The following is a 20,483-nucleotide window of genomic DNA, read 5'->3' as shown; positions in this document are numbered from 1 at the left end:
TAAATTTATAAATTAATTATCAAAATTGATATTAAAAATTTATAATAAATTCCTCATTTTTTCGAAAATACAAAACTTTATATATTTTTAATTTGAACTTTTATAAGTGATAACATATATATTAAAATTGACAATTAATTTTTTTATTAACAATTTATGCTAATTTATTTATGTTAAATATTTATTAATTTTAAAAAATTAAAAAAAAATACTTTTAAAAAAATACTTACAAAATATCTTTGTAATTTTTTTTATATTGATTTAAAAGAGAACATCAAATTTTATATTAATATTAATTTTAAATATTTATATTTAAAATAGAGAAAATATAAATTATTAGACATAATCAGAATGAGAGTATTTATGTACTTATAAAAGATAATATATATATCAATTGATGCACCATTTTATTGTTTTTAAAATTTATTAAGATACATAAATCAGAAATTAAATTAAACTTATATTAGTAATTTATAAATTTAAATTATTCTCATATTAGATCATATTATAAATATTGATAATAAATGTTATTTTCTACCAGTTATTAATTATATTCCAAAGAAAATACCATTATACAATATTTTTTTTTTATATTTTTAACAAATTATACATGTAATTATATTTGTTGTATTTATCTATGTTATGTTACAATAAAATATTAATAAAAAACAAATTTTTATAATTTTTTTATGTCATAAATTGTTACTGTAAAATTTTTCTATAGTTGCTTTCATTATATACAAAATATTTTTATAAGTTTAAATCGAGCATTTAAATTATTTTCTCTAGTATTAGAAATGAAAAGTAGTATTCTATATATATATAAGTCTAGTATTAGAAAAAAGATAATATTTAGATAATATTTAAATTAGTTTTAAAACGTATATTTGATGGCGATAAAAAATATTTACTAAAAAATCATTTTTGACAATTTTTTTAAAATCATTGTAATCTTTTTTTTTTTAAATTAATGTTCATTTTTTATATGATTTAATATGATATTATAGATTATCGAAATAGTTCAATAATATAATCTTAAAATGACTTTGAAAATGAATAAATAAATTTCATTATTCAAATATTCAAAATCATTAATGATCTTCGAAATTCTCGTATAATATAGATCAATGAATGAAAACATTGATATTTATCACTTATTTGTATTTTTATAAGAAATCTCTTCTTTTAAAATTTGAATATTATTCATAATTACTTGATAAGTATTTTAAAATATAAAGTATATTAAAATAATTATTATATAAGTACATATAAATAGATATATTACAATTCTTGAAAATCTGCTATAATCAAAAATTATTTATAAAGAGGATCAAAAAAAGATTATGAACTGCTATGTACTAACATGCGTACATATACTATATATTAAATAAATTTTATGCCACAGAAACGCTTTGTTTACTAGCGATCTGCTAACAATTTTCTAATTCATAGAGTTCTATATTATAGAGTGTCAATGACTCTATTGTGCGAATTATAGGGTTGAGACCACGCGACGCTATGTTAACGAAAAAATGCGAAACATGTAACGGACAAAGAGCGCGAGTCATCGACCGTTGTCGATAAACAGTAAACGTAGAAATGTCAAATACAAATGTGAAAGACAAAGTGAGTGAAAAAAAGAATGAAAGAAATTCTGAATAAGATATCGTACAAATCGTGAAAAAGTAGTATAGAAAGAAATAGATTGAGAATTTTGAAGATAAACAAAGCATATACAATTTTATAATCGATTAATTTCTTTTATTTAAAGCAATTTTTATTATTTCAACAATTTCTGTTCAATATAGTTTTATTATAATAGCATTTTGAATATCTGAAAATAAGGTGAAATATTACTCTTCTTGTCATTAGTTTTATATCAACAAACAAGCATCTTCATTTCAAGATTACTTGAAAGTATAAAAGTATATTGATTGTTGAATTCGTCTTAATATTACTATAAGATCATATTATGTTGAAAAATAATTTTAATTTCAAAAAAAAAAAATACTATGATCTTGTGTGAAAAGAATTGTCAAAGTAAGTTCATTGATTTTTATTTTTCATCATCTATAATATGTGAAATCGAAATTATTTAAATTTTTAAATACTTCATTGTTTGCTTTTAGTCTTCTAATATTAATAAAAATTTAGATGCTTAATTTAAAATTGACATTCTATATAACATATATATATATTATTATATATTATATATATTTATCATATAATAATAATATCATTATAATATTAAGGATTGTTCTATATTTTATTTTCGCTAATCCAAAAAATAATTTTCTCTTCTATAATATAATATAATTACCGCTCAGTATAAATTAATTAACGTTGAGATATTAAGATTCCATTATCATCCTTGAGAAAATAGCTTTGATTGGTTCATTCATTATTTTATGTAAGCGTGATATTTATAAAACAATTGATAACTGATATGCTGATTCATTCTGTCAGAAATGCATACATATTCAATGTAGTAACAAGAATTTTATATATATGTAGAAAAAAGCTCATTCAAAATTTCATTTTTCTAATCTATATTACTTATTTTATTGATTTTCTCTTAGATAAAGTATTACATATAAGATAAAATTATATATATCTTTATTATTATATCTATATTAAATTTTATTATTATATATTAAGTTATATAAAATTTTTCTTTTTATAACAAATTATATAATTTTTTGTATAATATATTTACAACAAATTATATAATATGAATATGTTTCCTTAACGATTTTTGATAATGGTTTTTTTCTTTTCTATAATGCATATGTATATATATATATATATATATATATATATATATATATATACATATATATAATAGTCGATATTGACGACTAAACTATCGTATGAAGAAGCAGCAAATGGTATCGACTGTTGGTATTGGTTACATAATAAGAATATCCATTATTTTCCAACTAAAAATATATATTATTAGCAATGATATATAATTTGTTAAAATATATATAAAAAGAATTATACATATAATATATTTCTTATTACATAAGAAGATTGGAGAGAATTATAATTTGTGTTATATAACATGTCAGTGGATTGAAACAGAAACCAGATTATGAAACATTTGTTATTGAACTTCAGTCTGTGTGAAACTCCCGAAGAAAAAACATTACTTTTTATTCTATTCATTTCGTTACATATTGTTATTTTTTTTTTAAATAATGGAGTGGAATAAAGAAATGACATTTCGATTAATCGAATTATACCGTGAAAAACCTATATTATGGGATCCTATGCATGCGGAATATAAAAACAGAAGTAAGAAACACAGTGCGTGGATTGAATTGAGTAAAGAAATGAAAATACAAACAAATGAAGCGGAAAAAAAGGTGCGAATACTTGTTGGACAATTTCAACGAGAAATAAAAAAAGGAAAATACGAAGGTGATGGAATAGACACTTCTTATAAATCAAAATGGATTTTTTTTAAACCTTTTCTATTTCTGAAAGATAAAGCTCATATAAAAGAAAAAACATGTAATTCAATTCAAGAAGAAAATAATTCACTAAAAAAATCTTTTAAACAAATATCCATTGAATCACAAGATTCCAATTCTAATATTAGTCTTTTGATAGAGGTAAGCAAAACTTAATAGTAACTTTAATATTTAATAAATATATAATTTATTAATAAATTAAATATTATAATTATAATTTTTGTATTTTACAATTTATTTTGACAAATTTATTACGAATTTGAAATTGAAATATGATCTATCAAATCTTTTCTTAAATATTACTAGAAATATTCTGAAATATTATTATCATTAATACTCTCTAATAAATTATTCAAAATATGATAAATATTTTATGACAAATGAATTTATGAAATGTTATATAATAAGAAAGATTAAAAACACTAATAAAGCTATAATGAACTAATAATATTCAGTTTTGCGAGCATTAATTTTTTACAAGATATTTAATAAAATTGTAATACTGTTTAATATAAAAGTATTTATTAAATAAATATATAATTATATATAATTTAACGAAAGATTGGTTAGTGATAATTTTTTAAATATTATTTGTTTTTTTTAATATTACTAATTTTTTTAATATTAATTTTTTAATATAATTTATTTATAGTTTATAATTTATAATATATTAAATTTGTACGAATAACAATTAATTATTTTATTCATTGTTTAAAAATAAGATATATATTAATAAAAAAATGTTAAATATTCATTATATTACATTTATTATATTTATATAAATATTTATTATATTATATTTATTATATTTATCATATTATATTATACAAATTTTCTTCGACACATATTGTTTGTTCGAACTCGGTTCATACCCAACACTACGTTCATACCTAACATGCGTTTTATGATCAGACTGTTTTGATTAATAAGACGTTAACAAAGCCGAAACGAAAATTTAAAAAAAAAAATATTATTTGAAATTATCTCCAGAAATCTCCAGTTAACCGATTATCACATTTTTGGAATAGCCTGAACTGAATTTGTTAATATATTTAATTTAAAGAAAACAAAGTTATCTTTCATATTTCTATATATGTCTTTATTAAAATTAATTACAATTAATTACAATTAATAGTTATGTGTTAATTTCTTATTCATGTATAAAAAAATGATACGAATAATAAATGTTATTGTATTTTTTGAAAAATATATTGAAATTGCAATGATTAATCGAATCATTCAACTTTAGAAAGAAAGAAAAGAATTTGTATATTAATTTTTTTTTTATCAATTTTTAGTGAACTTGAAATATAATAAATTAATAATGATATTTTTTATTTAAATATAATCAATTAATTTTTAAATTATTAGCAAAAAAAATTTTCAATACTTTATTACATTGAATTCTCCTTATATGTATACATTTCAAATATATTTGTGACAGAGTATACATTAGATTGCAATTTATTAATTATTTATAGAAATACATCAAGATAATAACAAATATGTACAATGTGTGAATTTATAAAAAATTTATTTTCTTATGGATGAATAGGATTTTTTTTAAGATTTCTCCAATTATATTTAAATATATGTAAATAAGAAAGATAATATGTAATTATTAAGCATGAAATATCATAAATGTAATTACTAAGCATGAAATTCATATCATTATTATTTTTATTTGAATTATTTAATTAATTATTCAAGAACCTTCATTTATATTTTATTTTTTGATTCCACAAATCCTTAGATTATTCAAATTCATTGGATATATACACACATATATATACTAATTTCTAACTAAATATATACAAATTCATTCGAATATTTGCCAAATTATATAATATATATAAAAAAAAATGCTTGAAATAAATATTGAATAATTTCACAATTTGACGTAATTAATTTTAAATTATAAATAGATATAGATAGAACATATGAAATACAACTTTGTTTTTTTTTAAATTAAATCGCACATTTTTTTATATATTATGTACGATGATAATTTTTAGTTATATTTTTTAGAAAAGTATATTAATCTTTATGATATAATTAGTATTTTGATTTGATTATCCCAGTATTCTTCTCTATTCTTCGCTTAAAATGATTCGCCGAATAATTTAAGCTTCCATGAACATAATATTGAATGAATATATTTGTAAACAAGAATTAATATAGAACATATGAATAAAGATCAAAGATACAATCATCGTCCAATTCTTAGTATTCAATTATTTTTACGAATAATTGAAAAACTGCTTAGTAAACTATTTACTAATTAATAATAGGAAATGAATTTACTTCGAGTGATTTATGATTTTGAATTATGGAACTAAACACGTTTGCATTTAATGAATAGTTTATTCTTAATTAATATAATAATAATTTTAATATGATAATAATTTTATAAAAATATATCGAATATTAAGAATCGAACAATGCCATATTTCTATATTTTGTTCATATATCTTACGTATATATTAACACACTTGTTTACAAATATTAAATATGAAAACTTATATCATGCAATGTCACTCGAATTAACTGATAATGATTCAATCAAAACATTCAAATCAAAATATTTCTTATTATATTATATAATATAATATACATAATATATTAATATTATATATTATATAATTAATAGTTTTATGTCATATTCTTCGTATTTTTTTTTATAAAATACTAATAGTATAATAAAAAAAAATACATAATTCAATTTAAAAAACAAAATTGTGCTTCATATATATATATATATATATATATATATATATATATATATATATATATATATATATATAATTAAATACAACGAATATGATATCAAATGCAATTTTTTTGAATGATAGATGAAATTTTTATTTTTACATTTGAGTAATGCTTCATTTCATTTATTTGCTCGAATAATAAATTCTAAGTATTTGATAGAGAATGGTAAAAAGATGTTTTGTATTGTATGTTGTTAAAAAAAAAGTACCAGAGTAAGTTAAAAAAAATGAATGGTATCAATGAAATTCTTCAAGATAGAACTATCATTGGATAAATTTAAGTAATTTCTAAATAATTGGATAAATTTTATGATTTATGCCATCAATATATTCAATATTCATTACAATTAAAATATCTTTTACAATTGAAATAGACATACATAATAAATCTCATAATTCAAACTCCAATTATTCTCTTTCAATATTATCTGCATCTCTTCAGAAATGTGATTAAATTATTGATCTTGATTTTTTTTTTTTAGAACGATAACTATTCAAATTTACAAATGAAAAGACAGACAAAATCAAACTCAAGCGGAATCAAAAGGAAAGCGGATACTATAAGTGAAGATACACATTCTGTATGTCCAAATGAATTACCAAATGAAATAAGAACACGAGATGAATTTGATGTTTTTGGAGAAATTGTTGCGTTCAGTCTAAGAAAATTGAAAAACAAGACAATTCAAAGCCACGTAAAATTCAATGTATATAATATTCTTTATCGTGCTGAAGTAGAAAATCAACAAGAATAATATTGAACATTATCATCGTTTTCTGAAGATTAGATGAAAATTCTATAAACTTGAATATTCCGTATATATAAATAATTCAAATTCAAATAAATAAAATATAAAATACATATAAATACATAATAAAATATAAAACCAAAGTTATAATAATTAAATTTACAATAATAATAATAACAGAACTATACTTAATATTTATCATTGATTAAAAAATATAATGGTGTATATAAATATATACATATAGATGGAATTCAATGTATAGAAATTTTTTTGCAAATAATATAAAAATTAAAGCCGCCTATCGATTATACATATAATGAAAAAAAGTCAAAATAATAAGGCTTTTATGATATATTTCAAAGTCATTAAAATCAATAAGAAATTAATCAGCAGGTTCTCTCAAGGATCTCGAGATATCTTTATTGAATCGTCATCGAATATGTATCAATCAATAGAAATTTTAAATAATTGAAATAAAGTATGATTTTATTCGACCATCAAAAATAAGTGACGAGATGCCAAGTTTATTCCTTTAACCTTGACCTGATTCAATAACTGGCTAACAAGGCTGACGATTCAACTTGACCGATTACATTAAGGTTACTTCAGCTATATAAACAATCACTTTCTATAGGAAATGATTTAGAAATTGTCGACTATTTTATTACATACTATAGATAGTGAAAGTGTATCAAAATTGAACAATTATGGTTTATATTTTATATTAATTGTAAAACGTGAAATGTTATGGAACGAACAAATGTTATGAATGTATTGTCAGAAATTGGGGTAAAAATATAATACATTTCTTGGGGTATTATTTTAGTAATTATTTTGTGTGTGTTAAAAAATAAAAAAAAAAATTAAAAATCATTGAGTTATTTTTTTCAATTAAGTTAAATATCTGGTAATTATATGGAATAAAAAATGTCTTATCGATTTCAATGAAAATATATTTATTGTCTGTTAAATATTAAGAATTTTTTGAAGAATTTTATTTTGTACAATATTTATTTATGTATATTTGCTATTCGATTTTAATTTTTAAAATATTCACACAAAATTAATAAATTTTTATTATTGTATATATGTAATACCATATGTAATACCATTTTTTGAAAAATTGAAATTGAAATGATTTAGATTAAATTTAAGTTAGATTATTTACAACATCTGAAAGATATATTCTAGTCTCATTTATTTTAACTTTTGATGAGTAGCATTAGAAAATAAAAAGTTTTAATAATAAATAAGCAAATAATTAACAATATAATAATGAAATTAATTTTTATTTCTTTTTTTATAAACTTTTTATTAAAAGATGTTAAATTTTTCCGAAATAGAAGTAAGGGAAACATAAGAAAATATAAGTAAAGGAAATATCTATTCGCACTTTGATCCCATTCTCTAGAAACCACGAAATTTGATATCGTGTCAATGCTAGTTAGTTGATCAGTTAATGCAAGTACACCGTTATATGAGCCTTTCTTTCTACCATCATTATTAAGGTAAGACGTACGTATGTAATTTGATTTATATTATTAACAATACTACATTTTAATACTGAGTGTTGTTTAATGTATTATATTATATGTGAACATACTTTATAAGTATTATAAATAAAAAAATATTGAAAAATTTAATAATTCCCTAAATTTTAATAAATTGTATATTCTTAAATTTTTATTGAAATTTTATTAAAATTATATTACATAGAATGTACAAAATGATTATTCAAAAAATTTTATTTCATGTTTATTATAAACTAGAAACAAATTGCAAACTTTTGTCAACTATATACTATATTTCTCATATACATTATATAATATTTTAATTTTCTCTATGTAATATTTTATAATAAACTACAAAAGAGTCATTTAACACCGAAATTTGAATTTAAAGAAATATTTAGCATTAAAGTCATCAAAAAAATATCCTGTATTTTACCAAGAAATAATTCTATAATTTTATAATTAATATTTTTGTGGGATCTTTGAAGAATCGATTCTAGAAAACAAACATGAAATTAACACAAGAATTATATCTAGAAGAAAATTATTATATCAATATAAGAAAATTATACATACAAGAATATTGATTTATTTATTGAATTAAAAACAATAATTGAATTTTACATAAATAAAAAATAAAACAAAACAAAAATAGAATAAGACAATCTAATTCAATCATTTTACTGTCTCGTTTTGCTTTTATCTCGCTTCATCTAATGCAAAATCAAATTGCTCATAAATAAATAACCCTCAAACTATATTTTTATAAACTATTGAATTGTATTTTAATCTATAAAATAATCCTCTTTATTATATCCTACGAATATATTAACACCGTGTATACATATGTTAGAAATTTTCTTTTTTTGTTATTCTATTCTTATTATGATAAGTGCCAAGCTTATAGTCTTATAGTCTTTTTACCAAATGATAATCTTCTCAACTCTGTAATCTAAGATTATCTGACAAGGACAATATGTTATCATTAAAAATTTAATTTCTTGGAATTTTCACATGAAAATTGTGTCACATTATTTCCATTATTATTGTTAATAACATAATTAAATAAAAGCATGTCACGTGAACAAATTTCTACCAATAGCAAGCATCGCATAATTGTAATATAACTTTGCCTAATCTAACAGTAGTGGAAATAATATGATTATACGTTATATATTCTTCGTAGAAGAATTTTTAGTGGTGAAGAGGATAATGTTTCTGTCCAGCAATCCTATCGTGATCAGATCTTTTAGGAATAATATACTTATCTTTTAAGCAAGCAATATAACCTTGAATTGTTTGCTTATTTCAAACTTTCTAAATAATATGTATACACACAATAGATACTCAACATTTGATCATTCCGTATCGAATGATTAGGCATCGTCTGGAGTTTTTATCAAAATTTAATTTTTTATAAAAATTCTATTCAATTCTTGTCATAAATTAATCAAATAGCGTTGAATTATCTGCTTTCGATTTCTTTTAAAAATATCCGTATCTATTGTTAAATAAAAATTTCCTAAAAGAAATGGAAACTTGAATTATTATTTTCAATAGAATTGATACAGTCAATACAATATAAGATTATATATCACTGAATAGAATATACTTTTTTTTGCTTATATAAATTATTTCTGAACATTGTATAATAAATACAATTTACATATTTACATACTTATGAATTGATAATATATTTTTTTTTAAATTTGTATGAAAATAGAAATAAATATAAAATATAATATAATTTTTCACAATTTATATTATAATACATATATTATAATACATATAATACATATAATACATGTATTATAATATGATATTAATGTGAAGTCAACTTGGAAATATCTATATTAAATCTGTACTGCATGGATTAATTCTTTGAATACGATGTTAATCTGAGCTTTATCTTCTGAAGCTTCTACAATTTCAAAAGTATCTAACCACCATCTGTATATAAACTCTATCCTTTATATATCTTCTATATATTTCTGACTTAATATTTAATTCAATAATCTCAATCTTTAGAATGCACAATATAATAAAATTCTATGTAAAGATACGATTTTAATATCTTACTTTAAATTAACATTTCAAAATCTTTTATTTCAATTTTTCCTCCAGAAATGATTCTAAAAATTCTTCTTTTAATTTCGTTTAAAGAACTCGTTTGTATATCTCTTCGACTCTTTTAAATATCGATTATGCTTAGTTATCAATAAATTATCATTGAATAAAACTATTTTTTGAAATTATATCTTCATCTGTTTTTTTAGAAATTTAATTTTTCAACAATTATAATTTTTAATATTTCATTTATATATTAGATATTATTAAAAATAATATTAAAAATATCATACAATTATCAATATAATTTTGCCTTTTCCTTTCTTTTTTAATTAAAAATTTATTAGCAATTTTGTTAAAAGGATTAATACATCAATTGCATGCATCAGTTGTGATTACACATTGTGAGTGACTCACATAACGTGACTACTTTTAATAAAAAAAAAATTACTTGCTATAAAAAAATGTTTCATGGAAAAATTGCATAGTAAAAGAATAATTATAACTTAATTATTCTTTTTTGCAAATGGATGTATGGGAGCATATAATAATTAATATGATTATATAATAATAATTAATTTTATTTTTTTTAATAAAATAATATATTTTATAAGATGTTATATACAATTTTTATAAATATTAAATATTGTGCTGATAATGAATATTATATTTTTTTTTACTTTATTAATTTATCAGAATTATACATTGTATTTTATACTATCATTATTTCATATTATAATAAAATTCCCATATTTTAAATATTAATTCGATATAAATAATAATAATAAATAATAAATAATAAAATATATTAAATATAATTTTGTATATATTTATTATATAATTTAAAAAATAAAATTATTTTTTTATTATATGTAAAGTATATTGAACAAAAGTAAAAATGTAATAATTAGATATTAATATATTTATACTTACTTCAGTAACTTTAGTAACTTTAGTAACCAATGTTACCATATTTTAGTAATATTTATGCATTATACTTTATACAATTGATTCAGTATACATTCATAGCTTACAACATTATTTAAAATATAAGGGACCATGGGAAAAAATAATTCGAAAGTCTGTTTTTAACAATAAAATTATGATTTATGAAGGTTGAATATTATGGGCATCATGCTGATGAAGCGTCCTCCTTTTAAAGATTATTGAAGATAATATGATTCAATGGTAGGTTAATACCTTGACATACTTTTAAGCTTTAACAGTTTCAAAGGTTATAAATATTGTTTTGGAATAATAGTATATATTCGTAAATAAAAAATAATTTAAATAAGAAATCAATTAAACAATATCAAACTTCTTAATATCAGCATAAAATGATCATGATTTATCAGAGGCCCTAACTCTTCTAATTACTATAATTAATATTACATACAATTATTATAAATTTTCAATATTATACATTTCATTTATTTCAATATTATTCTTATGAAATTGTATTTAATATTTTTTTAATTTCGTATAAGTAAAATTTATTTTTTCATATAAATAATTCATTAAATAACTGTAAATAAATCTTAATTATTTATAATTATATATTTATATTTATAATTATGTTTATTTAAATCGTTTACTTTATATATTATATATAAAGTAAATAAATGATTGAAATCATTAATAATAAATTAGTCATTTTTTAGAAGTAATTTTTATAGAGTAATATTATCTAATTGATTTTTTGTTTGAAATATGCACGTTAGCATAAAACGAAAATTATAGTTAATTAATTTTATATTTTTCCACACTACTGTTAATTATATTTTTTATTATAATATAATATATAATTCATTATATATTATATAATTAATTTATTAATAATACATACAATTATATAATACATTATTATAATACAATTAATTAATAATACATACATAAAACATAATTTATTATATAATAATTATGAAAAATAATTAATGTAAATTTAGAATTAAAAGTTGTTAATTTCATTGGTAATGTCTACATTTACATAATATATATATTGTATATATAATATATTGTATTATATAATATATATATTGTATTAAACTTAATTTATATTTATATTGTATTTATATTATATTTATATATTATACAATTATATTTATCATGTATATTAAATTAATTATTTCATTATTAAAGATATATAAATAAATATGATAAAACAAATGAAAATAATTATTTGGCCAAATATTTGGTCATTGTTATAAGTGAGTGTAGAGGCTTATGTTTGAACAGATAACTAGGAAGAAACATTGATCGAATATACAACAGTCCATCCAGCATGTACAATAATAACAACTTACTATATATTTTTTCAAGAACACAATACGAATATGTTTATATATGACAACAATTTGAGATCTCTCTTTTCTTTTGTTTTCAATTGTAAATTTCGACAATTCGAAAATATTTGATTTGTAAGTACATTCTTATTATAAGCATTCCATACAATTACAGGAGTTAACGTTTTCATTTAAAGTCTGCGTTTGAAATTGAAGCAAAATCACTAAATACGTAATCATTGTACTCATCATCTAATAATAGAAATCACAAATATTAAATAAATAATGTATACATATTATATGTATTAAGATGGAACGAAATATAAATATAAAATTCCTATATATTTATGATTTCTGATATAATTAATATAAATAAGAGAAATTTTGCCTTTTATAATGATATTTAAAATATGAATTTGATTGATAAAATTTTTTATACTGCTACAATTCATTTAAAAATTATTATTTTCATTTTTGATTTTATAAATTTTCCATAATTTATTATTTTTAATTAAAAAAATAAATCTTTCTATTCATATATAGTATATAAGTTTTTATATATAAAATAATGAAAAAATAAAATAATAATAATGATGAAATTTAAATTATATTTGGAATTAAAAAAGAACATTATATTATAAGTTTTTATTTATTTTTAATTTATACATCCAATTTAAATTATCAAATTTAAATTATAAGATTAACAAAAATAATATTATAATCAATAATATAATAAAAATAAGAATAAAAAATTTACAAAAACATATAGCCAGTTTATTAAATCTAAAAAATTGGAAATAAATTTTTCATCATTAAAATATAATCATCAATTTTAATTCTTTCGTTCCACCTTGAAATATAGATATTCATCATCACCTCCAAATAATATTCAAATTAATTAACCAATTTTCACTCACCGATTGAAAGAACTTATTGTCTAATGTAAAGTATCCATTCGTTGAAAATATTATCTTTTGATGTAACAGTTGAAATGAAAATTGTTTGAGCTAAAATACGTTTTAATATAAAATAATAAAATAATAAAATAACGAAAAAATTAAAATGATTAATTTTACCTCTTTTTTTACTTTTTGATCGATCACGCAATTTAATAATATATGTACAATACATCCAGTTTTTTCAATCTGTGCAAAAAATATATTAAATAGTTTCGTAAAATAATTAATTTTCAGAAAAGGAAAAAAATTTAGATATATTTACCTCGTTTACGATTTTGGTTATTTTCGAAGTTAATAAACCGAAAGGACATAACAACAATATTATCCAAAGTATGCCATTTATAACGAGTATAAGATCCACATTTATATTCTTAAGAAAAATTGCCAAAAAGAAATAAATGATATATAATGATGTGAAAAAGATAAAACAAAGTCCAGTAAGAGTAGGAAAAGCATAAAATTGTGAAATTTCTCTAGAGATGTTGCAAAGATGATCGTGTATATTTCGAATTTGAAGAAGAAGATGAATCCTTGAACAATTCAAGAATATACGTCGATTCTGATACAATATGTTAGAATTGAAATCATCCAATCTATTTTGGTAAAAATTTTGCATAATGCAGTTTAATTTTATAAACATTTCATTTATTAAAGTAATCACGAAAAAATATTGAACAAAGAGCAAGCCTGCGAAAATTGTAGGTATGAGATTTCCTAATAATGTAATTGGTTCAGGTTTGAAATATATGATTTCAGTAAATAAAAGAGCGACAAATATAATGAATTTAAATAAACAAACGAAGAATAAAAGATTGAAAATATATTTTTGATTTATTGGTTGTTGCAAACGATGTAATATAAGCTCAATACGAATCAAATAATTTCCAATTTCTTTGATAACTGATTGAAATATACAATAAGACAACAAAGTCAAGATTATCACTGAACTGCCTAGTAATGCTTGGAAAGTTTCTAATATTATTGTTATATTTGTTCTAAAAGCATATTCTGCATAAAATATAAGTGGCATCAAAGAGAAATTTAATGTAATTATTAGAAAGCTAACAAATAAGTTGTACAATATTCCCAGTTTAGAGTTAACAAAAAGTGCAACGTTTTTTGAAGACCATATCTTCGAATTTCTTCGATTATTTAAAGAAAATGTGGCAAGACCGAAGAATTTAAAGAAAAATAAGAATAATATAATTGCTAAATGCATATTTCGAGACCAATATAATTTATCTACCATTTTTTTAAGTTTGAAAAGATTATTAATAATGTATATATATATTATTATTTATACGTAAACGAACAAAGAATTTGTCAACAATACACTTTATTTTCTTCTTCTTCTTTGTATATAAAATCACTTTTAATATATTCTTAATTCATTATTTTTATTTTTTGAAAAATTATATAATATACTTCTAATAACGTACAACGTAAATGCAATAAGTTTTACTATTGCAGTTTATTTTATATCATGATCTAGAAAATAATATTAAATATTAAATTATATTCCAAGCATGTGCATTATATCATATATATAATAAAATTGATTTCACATTTGATTACAGATATTATGATATATACTTCGAATACAAACATATATTTATGCTTAATATTTATGATACAAATCTTATCTATTATCATAAATTTATCATAAATTATTATGATAAAAATAAATGCGGATATTTATGCAAATATATATTGTAATGAAGTCTAAAAAAATATAAATCTATTGTAATGTAATGAAAAGAAAATTATTTTATCATTAAAAAACAATGTTTAATATTATATTTTTTATTATAGATAAACATAATACTACAATGTATTTTCTTTTTTTATTTTATTTTTTTCTTATTGAATATCTATGATTTATTTTTTAAAAACTTTCGGCATTTTAAAATAATATGATTTTTTATATATTGTAAAAAATAATTTTAAATAATTCTTTTTTATATATATATGCTATCTAATTGATCTTATTTTCTATTAGTACATAATGTGTAGTTTTCTTCTAGCCTAAGCAATTAATCACGATATCTTTATATAATATATTAATCAATAAAAGAAAAAATTCATAATGTTTATATGAAATAAAATTATTATTGGTTTTAATAATAGAATACTTGAAATAATGTAAGATATATGAAGATATTTGTCAACAATTCATTCATAAGCTACATCATTTAAGTAGAAATATTTAGTAAATATTTAAATATAAATAATAACATCTAATAAGAATATGATATATATTATCATAAATCTAAGTTAACAAAAATTTTATTATATTATTTAACTAAATATCTTAAAACTAATACTAATAACATGTAGATACATATAAAAAAAAATTGTTAAAAATAATGATTTTAATAATGTATTTCAAAGATCATTGAAATCAGAGAAGACAATGCTTCCGAATAATTATCGATTAATTAGAGAGTTATCGAAATTTTTAATCAGTCATAACAATCAGAAGAATTAACTTTTTCAGAAACATTGATGATTAAATATATGAATATTTAATTTTTTTTAAATTAAAATTATTCTAAAAAAAAGAAAAAAATTAAAATTGAAATTAAGAAATTTTTTATTACAGAATCTTTTAATAATAAAGACAAAAAACTCAAAATATTGATAATATTTTACTTAAGAATCATGCTTTGAAAATACTGTAACGATGTCTTTGATATTTCTTATAATAAATATATCTTATATAAAATTAAATTAAGCAACAGAAATTTCTAATAATTCTTTTATTATTAAAAATTTATGCATAATAAAGATTACGAAAAAAAAAAATTTTATAAATTTTATAAATAATATTTTATGATTAAATGCGTATCATATGTGAAATATTCTTCAAAATTCATTGTAAAAGAAAGCTAAAAACCTAAATATATAAAGAACTATTTTATTCTTTCTCTTATTTTATCTTTTGTATTTCATTTCAACTTTTTATATCTTATTTCGATGCTAGAGTATTAAATAACATAACAAACCAATTCGTGGAAATACGACCTTCTTTAGATAAGGTTTATGTTTTCAAAACATTTGCTAGAACTAACTTTTTATTTATTGAATCGTGAAATTGAAACAGTGAATGTTTATATAAATATAATATATATATAACATATCATATGCAAAACATATACATAAAAAATATTTATAGAAAATATGGTCTATTAAAATTGTTTATATTTATGAATAAAAGTTATTTATCATTCTGGATTATAATTTATATAATTTATTTAATTTATATAATTTTAAATAAATATTTAAAGATAAAATATAAAAAGGAATATTCTTTTAATTAGTATTATTTTTTAATAAAAATGTCAGATAACAATATATGATATAACATTGAGATAATTGTTTAATCACTTTTGTTTTGTTTATTTAGGTGTTTGCTTATTTGTTTTGCTTATTTTGTTTTGCTTATTAACGAATCTTGATTGTAGATAACAATTGATAATTTAACATAAACATTTCAAGAATATATATATATTTTTTCTCAATTTTAAAAAATTATTTTCCAAACTTTTAATTTCTCTTACGAATGTTTTGTATATAAAATTTTATCAAACGATTCATTTTTTTATAAATTTATCTATTCAATAATATTTCTAATCAAATTAATATTATAGTTATTTCATAATTAATTGAAAATTTTTTACAGTTTTATTCGATTTTTAATAGAAAATAATATAAATGTAAACAAAACTAAATATTTTATTATTTTATTTAGTATAATTTAAGTTATAATAATTATTACATGTATATGCCGATTCATGAATACGAAAAATTTTTCAAAACATTTTCGCATATTTTCGTATTCAATAACGAAGAAAAATATAAATTTTTGCAATATGAATAGTATTTTCGATATTATAAGTGACTATAATATAAATTGATTACAAAATGTGATAAAAGATCTCTAAGCATGAGTATTTTTTGTTATAAAAATTGTGATTTTTTTTATTCTTCATTAATTTTATTTATTTATTTTTAAAATTGAAATAATAATAATTACATTTAGATTTTATAACAGTTAAAAAGAATATTCTATGTAAGGCAAGTCTCGTATTTTGACATATATTTATATAAACATTTGTTGAATAAAAATAAATATTTAATTTTCTCAAATCTTAAATATTTATTTAACTTTATAATTAAAATATAATATATTATATTTAATAAAATAATTATATTTAGATTTTGTAAGCATGCTTGAAAAAAACTTTCTGCGCAGGATTTACGCGCAGTCTCCATTTTAGTCCTTGTCTGTAGCCAATCAACTGAAAAAAAGGCAGTTGGTATCGCTTCAGCATCGTTCGAACGCATTTCGTGTTTAAGATGTGAAAGAGTGTAGATCGTTGAATTCAGAAAACAATTTTAATTGACATAGTTCGTTTACTTAAATTTAAATTATTGATAAATTATATAAAAATAATACTCTAATTATGTTATTAAATAAAAAATCGTTTTTTAATCGATATACATAAATAATAAATTTAAATCTTATTTTCTCTTCATTTATCAAGTGAAAGTGTTATGTGAAAAATAGAAATAAAAATTGGACTATGTTAAGAAGTTGATTTTTGAATTTTTGAAGAAATAAATATATATATATTGAATATACATATTGAAGGTAATTCATTATTCAATATAATACATTATTCAAGGTAAATATTATATATTTCTTAAATTTACATATATTCAATATAAATTAATATATATATATATATATATATATAAATTTATGAAATCCGTTAACTTTAAATATTGTATTTGTAGTTTTTATTCTATATATAGATATTAATGAATTTTTGAAAATTTTTAAAATTATTAAAATTTTTAAAATTATTACAATTTTTAAAAATTTAATTTAGAAGTTTTGTAATTGTTCAAATGAAATATATTTTTAATCTTATATGATTCAATAGATAAAGTAGAGAAATTATCTTTTCTTTCATTTCGATAATTTTTAAATATATTATAGATGAAATTCTGAAAAACTTTTTTTTTTATATGATGATTAATTTCTGACTTCATATTTCCAAAAAAAGATTGCTATTACATAAAATTTGATTTATTATATATATATATATATATAAGTCAATATATGATTGTCATTTATTATATATATTAATATAAGACATATATATATATATATATATATATATATATATATATTAATTTTACATATATATTAATTTTCATTTATTTGTACAAAATTATTAGATTGATATTAATATTAAAACTTCGAATCGTGAAACACGAAAGTAAATATAATAATAATAATAATAATAATTAATTGATTGTTTTGACATTTTTATATAAATAATTGATAAAATTGAAAGGTATAAGTTACTTTATCATAAATATATGCATATATATAAGCGAAATTTTATATATAATTATAGCAATCTTTTTCTTTGCAAATATTTTAAGAGTTAAAAAGTTAAAAATTGTTCATTATATGTAAGAAGAAAATGTTACTTAAAATCTTATTCTCTATAATGTATTTAAAAATTATCGAAATCGGAAGAGATAGCTTTTTTATGTCTATTTTTTATTATATTATTTTTATATTATGTTATATTATATTATATTTTAGGATTTTATAAATAGATTTTTAAATATTTATCTAATGAATGCATCTTATTCTCATATAATCAAATTCTTAAATTATCAATTGTACGTAAATCTTTTCTTTATTTTTTTTTTCTTTCCTTATTACTGCAGTAAATTTTTTTTATTAGTTTTTCATATATTTTATCAAATTTACTATATTATAAGTTTCTTTTCCATAATATGAGATTTTTATATGTTTGATAGATAAATTACAAACGATTATTGTTATTATAATATAAAAAAAAATTGCTACACTTTTTAAGTGTATATTAAAAATAATAGAAATAACATAAAAAAAAAATAACTTTGCTGTTCAATTTAGTTTTTTTTTTTTTTTTGAAATGCATTTTTCTTTCACAATTAATTTGCCTGATTAAGAATTTTTCAAGAATATTTTTTTTTTTAATTTTAATAGCAGTTTAGTAATGAAACTTTTGTCTAATTACTAAAATACATAAAAAAAAATACTCTTTTGAATAAATCATTTATATTATTATTAAAAACGGATTAAAAAAAACGTGATTGTTAGAAAGAAGTGATTATTTGAAACAGTGAAAAATGATTTATGTTCAGTGCTTTTAAAAATAATAATTACTAATTAATAAAATTATAATATAATTAATAAGTATTAATATTATATAAATATTAATATAACAACATACATATAATAAATTTTTTAATATAATATAAACATAATATAAATTGTTTAATATAACATGATATAACAAGATATAACATAATTGAAAATATAACAAAATTTTAAAATAAAAATAAACATTCGAGAATGTTTTAAGTTATAATAATTGACTTTATCTATTATTTTAATTCATAAAATTTATTCATACAGAATATTCATAAAAGAATTCGATAAATTTTCAGTTCTTAAAAAATAAAATTTATATAATATATTTATCAACCTATACCGTATATCATTTTTGATATGCAGTCATTTAGAATAATTTATTTAAACCAATTTTGTATTTAATATGTTAATTACTTGATTTTGAATATTGTATAAATATATTTCT

At 18.5% G+C, this 20,483-nt stretch overlaps 2 protein-coding genes across 2 annotated transcripts; one reads left to right on the top strand and one right to left on the bottom strand.

The window, feature by feature from the left end:
• The first annotated feature begins 2,971 nt into the window (after window positions 1-2,971).
• Window positions 2,972-7,093, top strand: LOC107965950. The gene is made up of 2 exons (XM_026444729.1): window positions 2,972-3,617; window positions 6,730-7,093. The coding sequence occupies exons 1-2, from the start codon at window positions 3,201-3,203 to the stop codon at window positions 7,000-7,002; spliced, it is 690 nt and encodes a 229-aa protein (XP_026300514.1). The 5' UTR covers window positions 2,972-3,200; the 3' UTR covers window positions 7,003-7,093.
• Window positions 7,094-13,633: 6,540 nt separating this feature from the next.
• Window positions 13,634-15,064, bottom strand: LOC102654049 (putative gustatory receptor 28a). Its single transcript, XM_026444788.1, has 4 exons — window positions 14,078-15,064; window positions 13,933-14,001; window positions 13,774-13,863; window positions 13,634-13,639 (listed from the first exon to the last, which is right to left on the bottom strand). The coding sequence occupies exons 1-4, from the start codon at window positions 15,062-15,064 to the stop codon at window positions 13,634-13,636; spliced, it is 1,152 nt and encodes a 383-aa protein (XP_026300573.1).
• Window positions 15,065-20,483: the final 5,419 nt, after the last annotated feature.

This window comes from Apis mellifera, linkage group LG13 (genome assembly GCF_003254395.2).
Source record: "Apis mellifera strain DH4 linkage group LG13, Amel_HAv3.1, whole genome shotgun sequence".
Classification (NCBI taxonomy): domain Eukaryota; kingdom Metazoa; phylum Arthropoda; class Insecta; order Hymenoptera; family Apidae; genus Apis; species Apis mellifera.
This window is presented reverse-complemented; position numbering and strand designations above follow the sequence as displayed.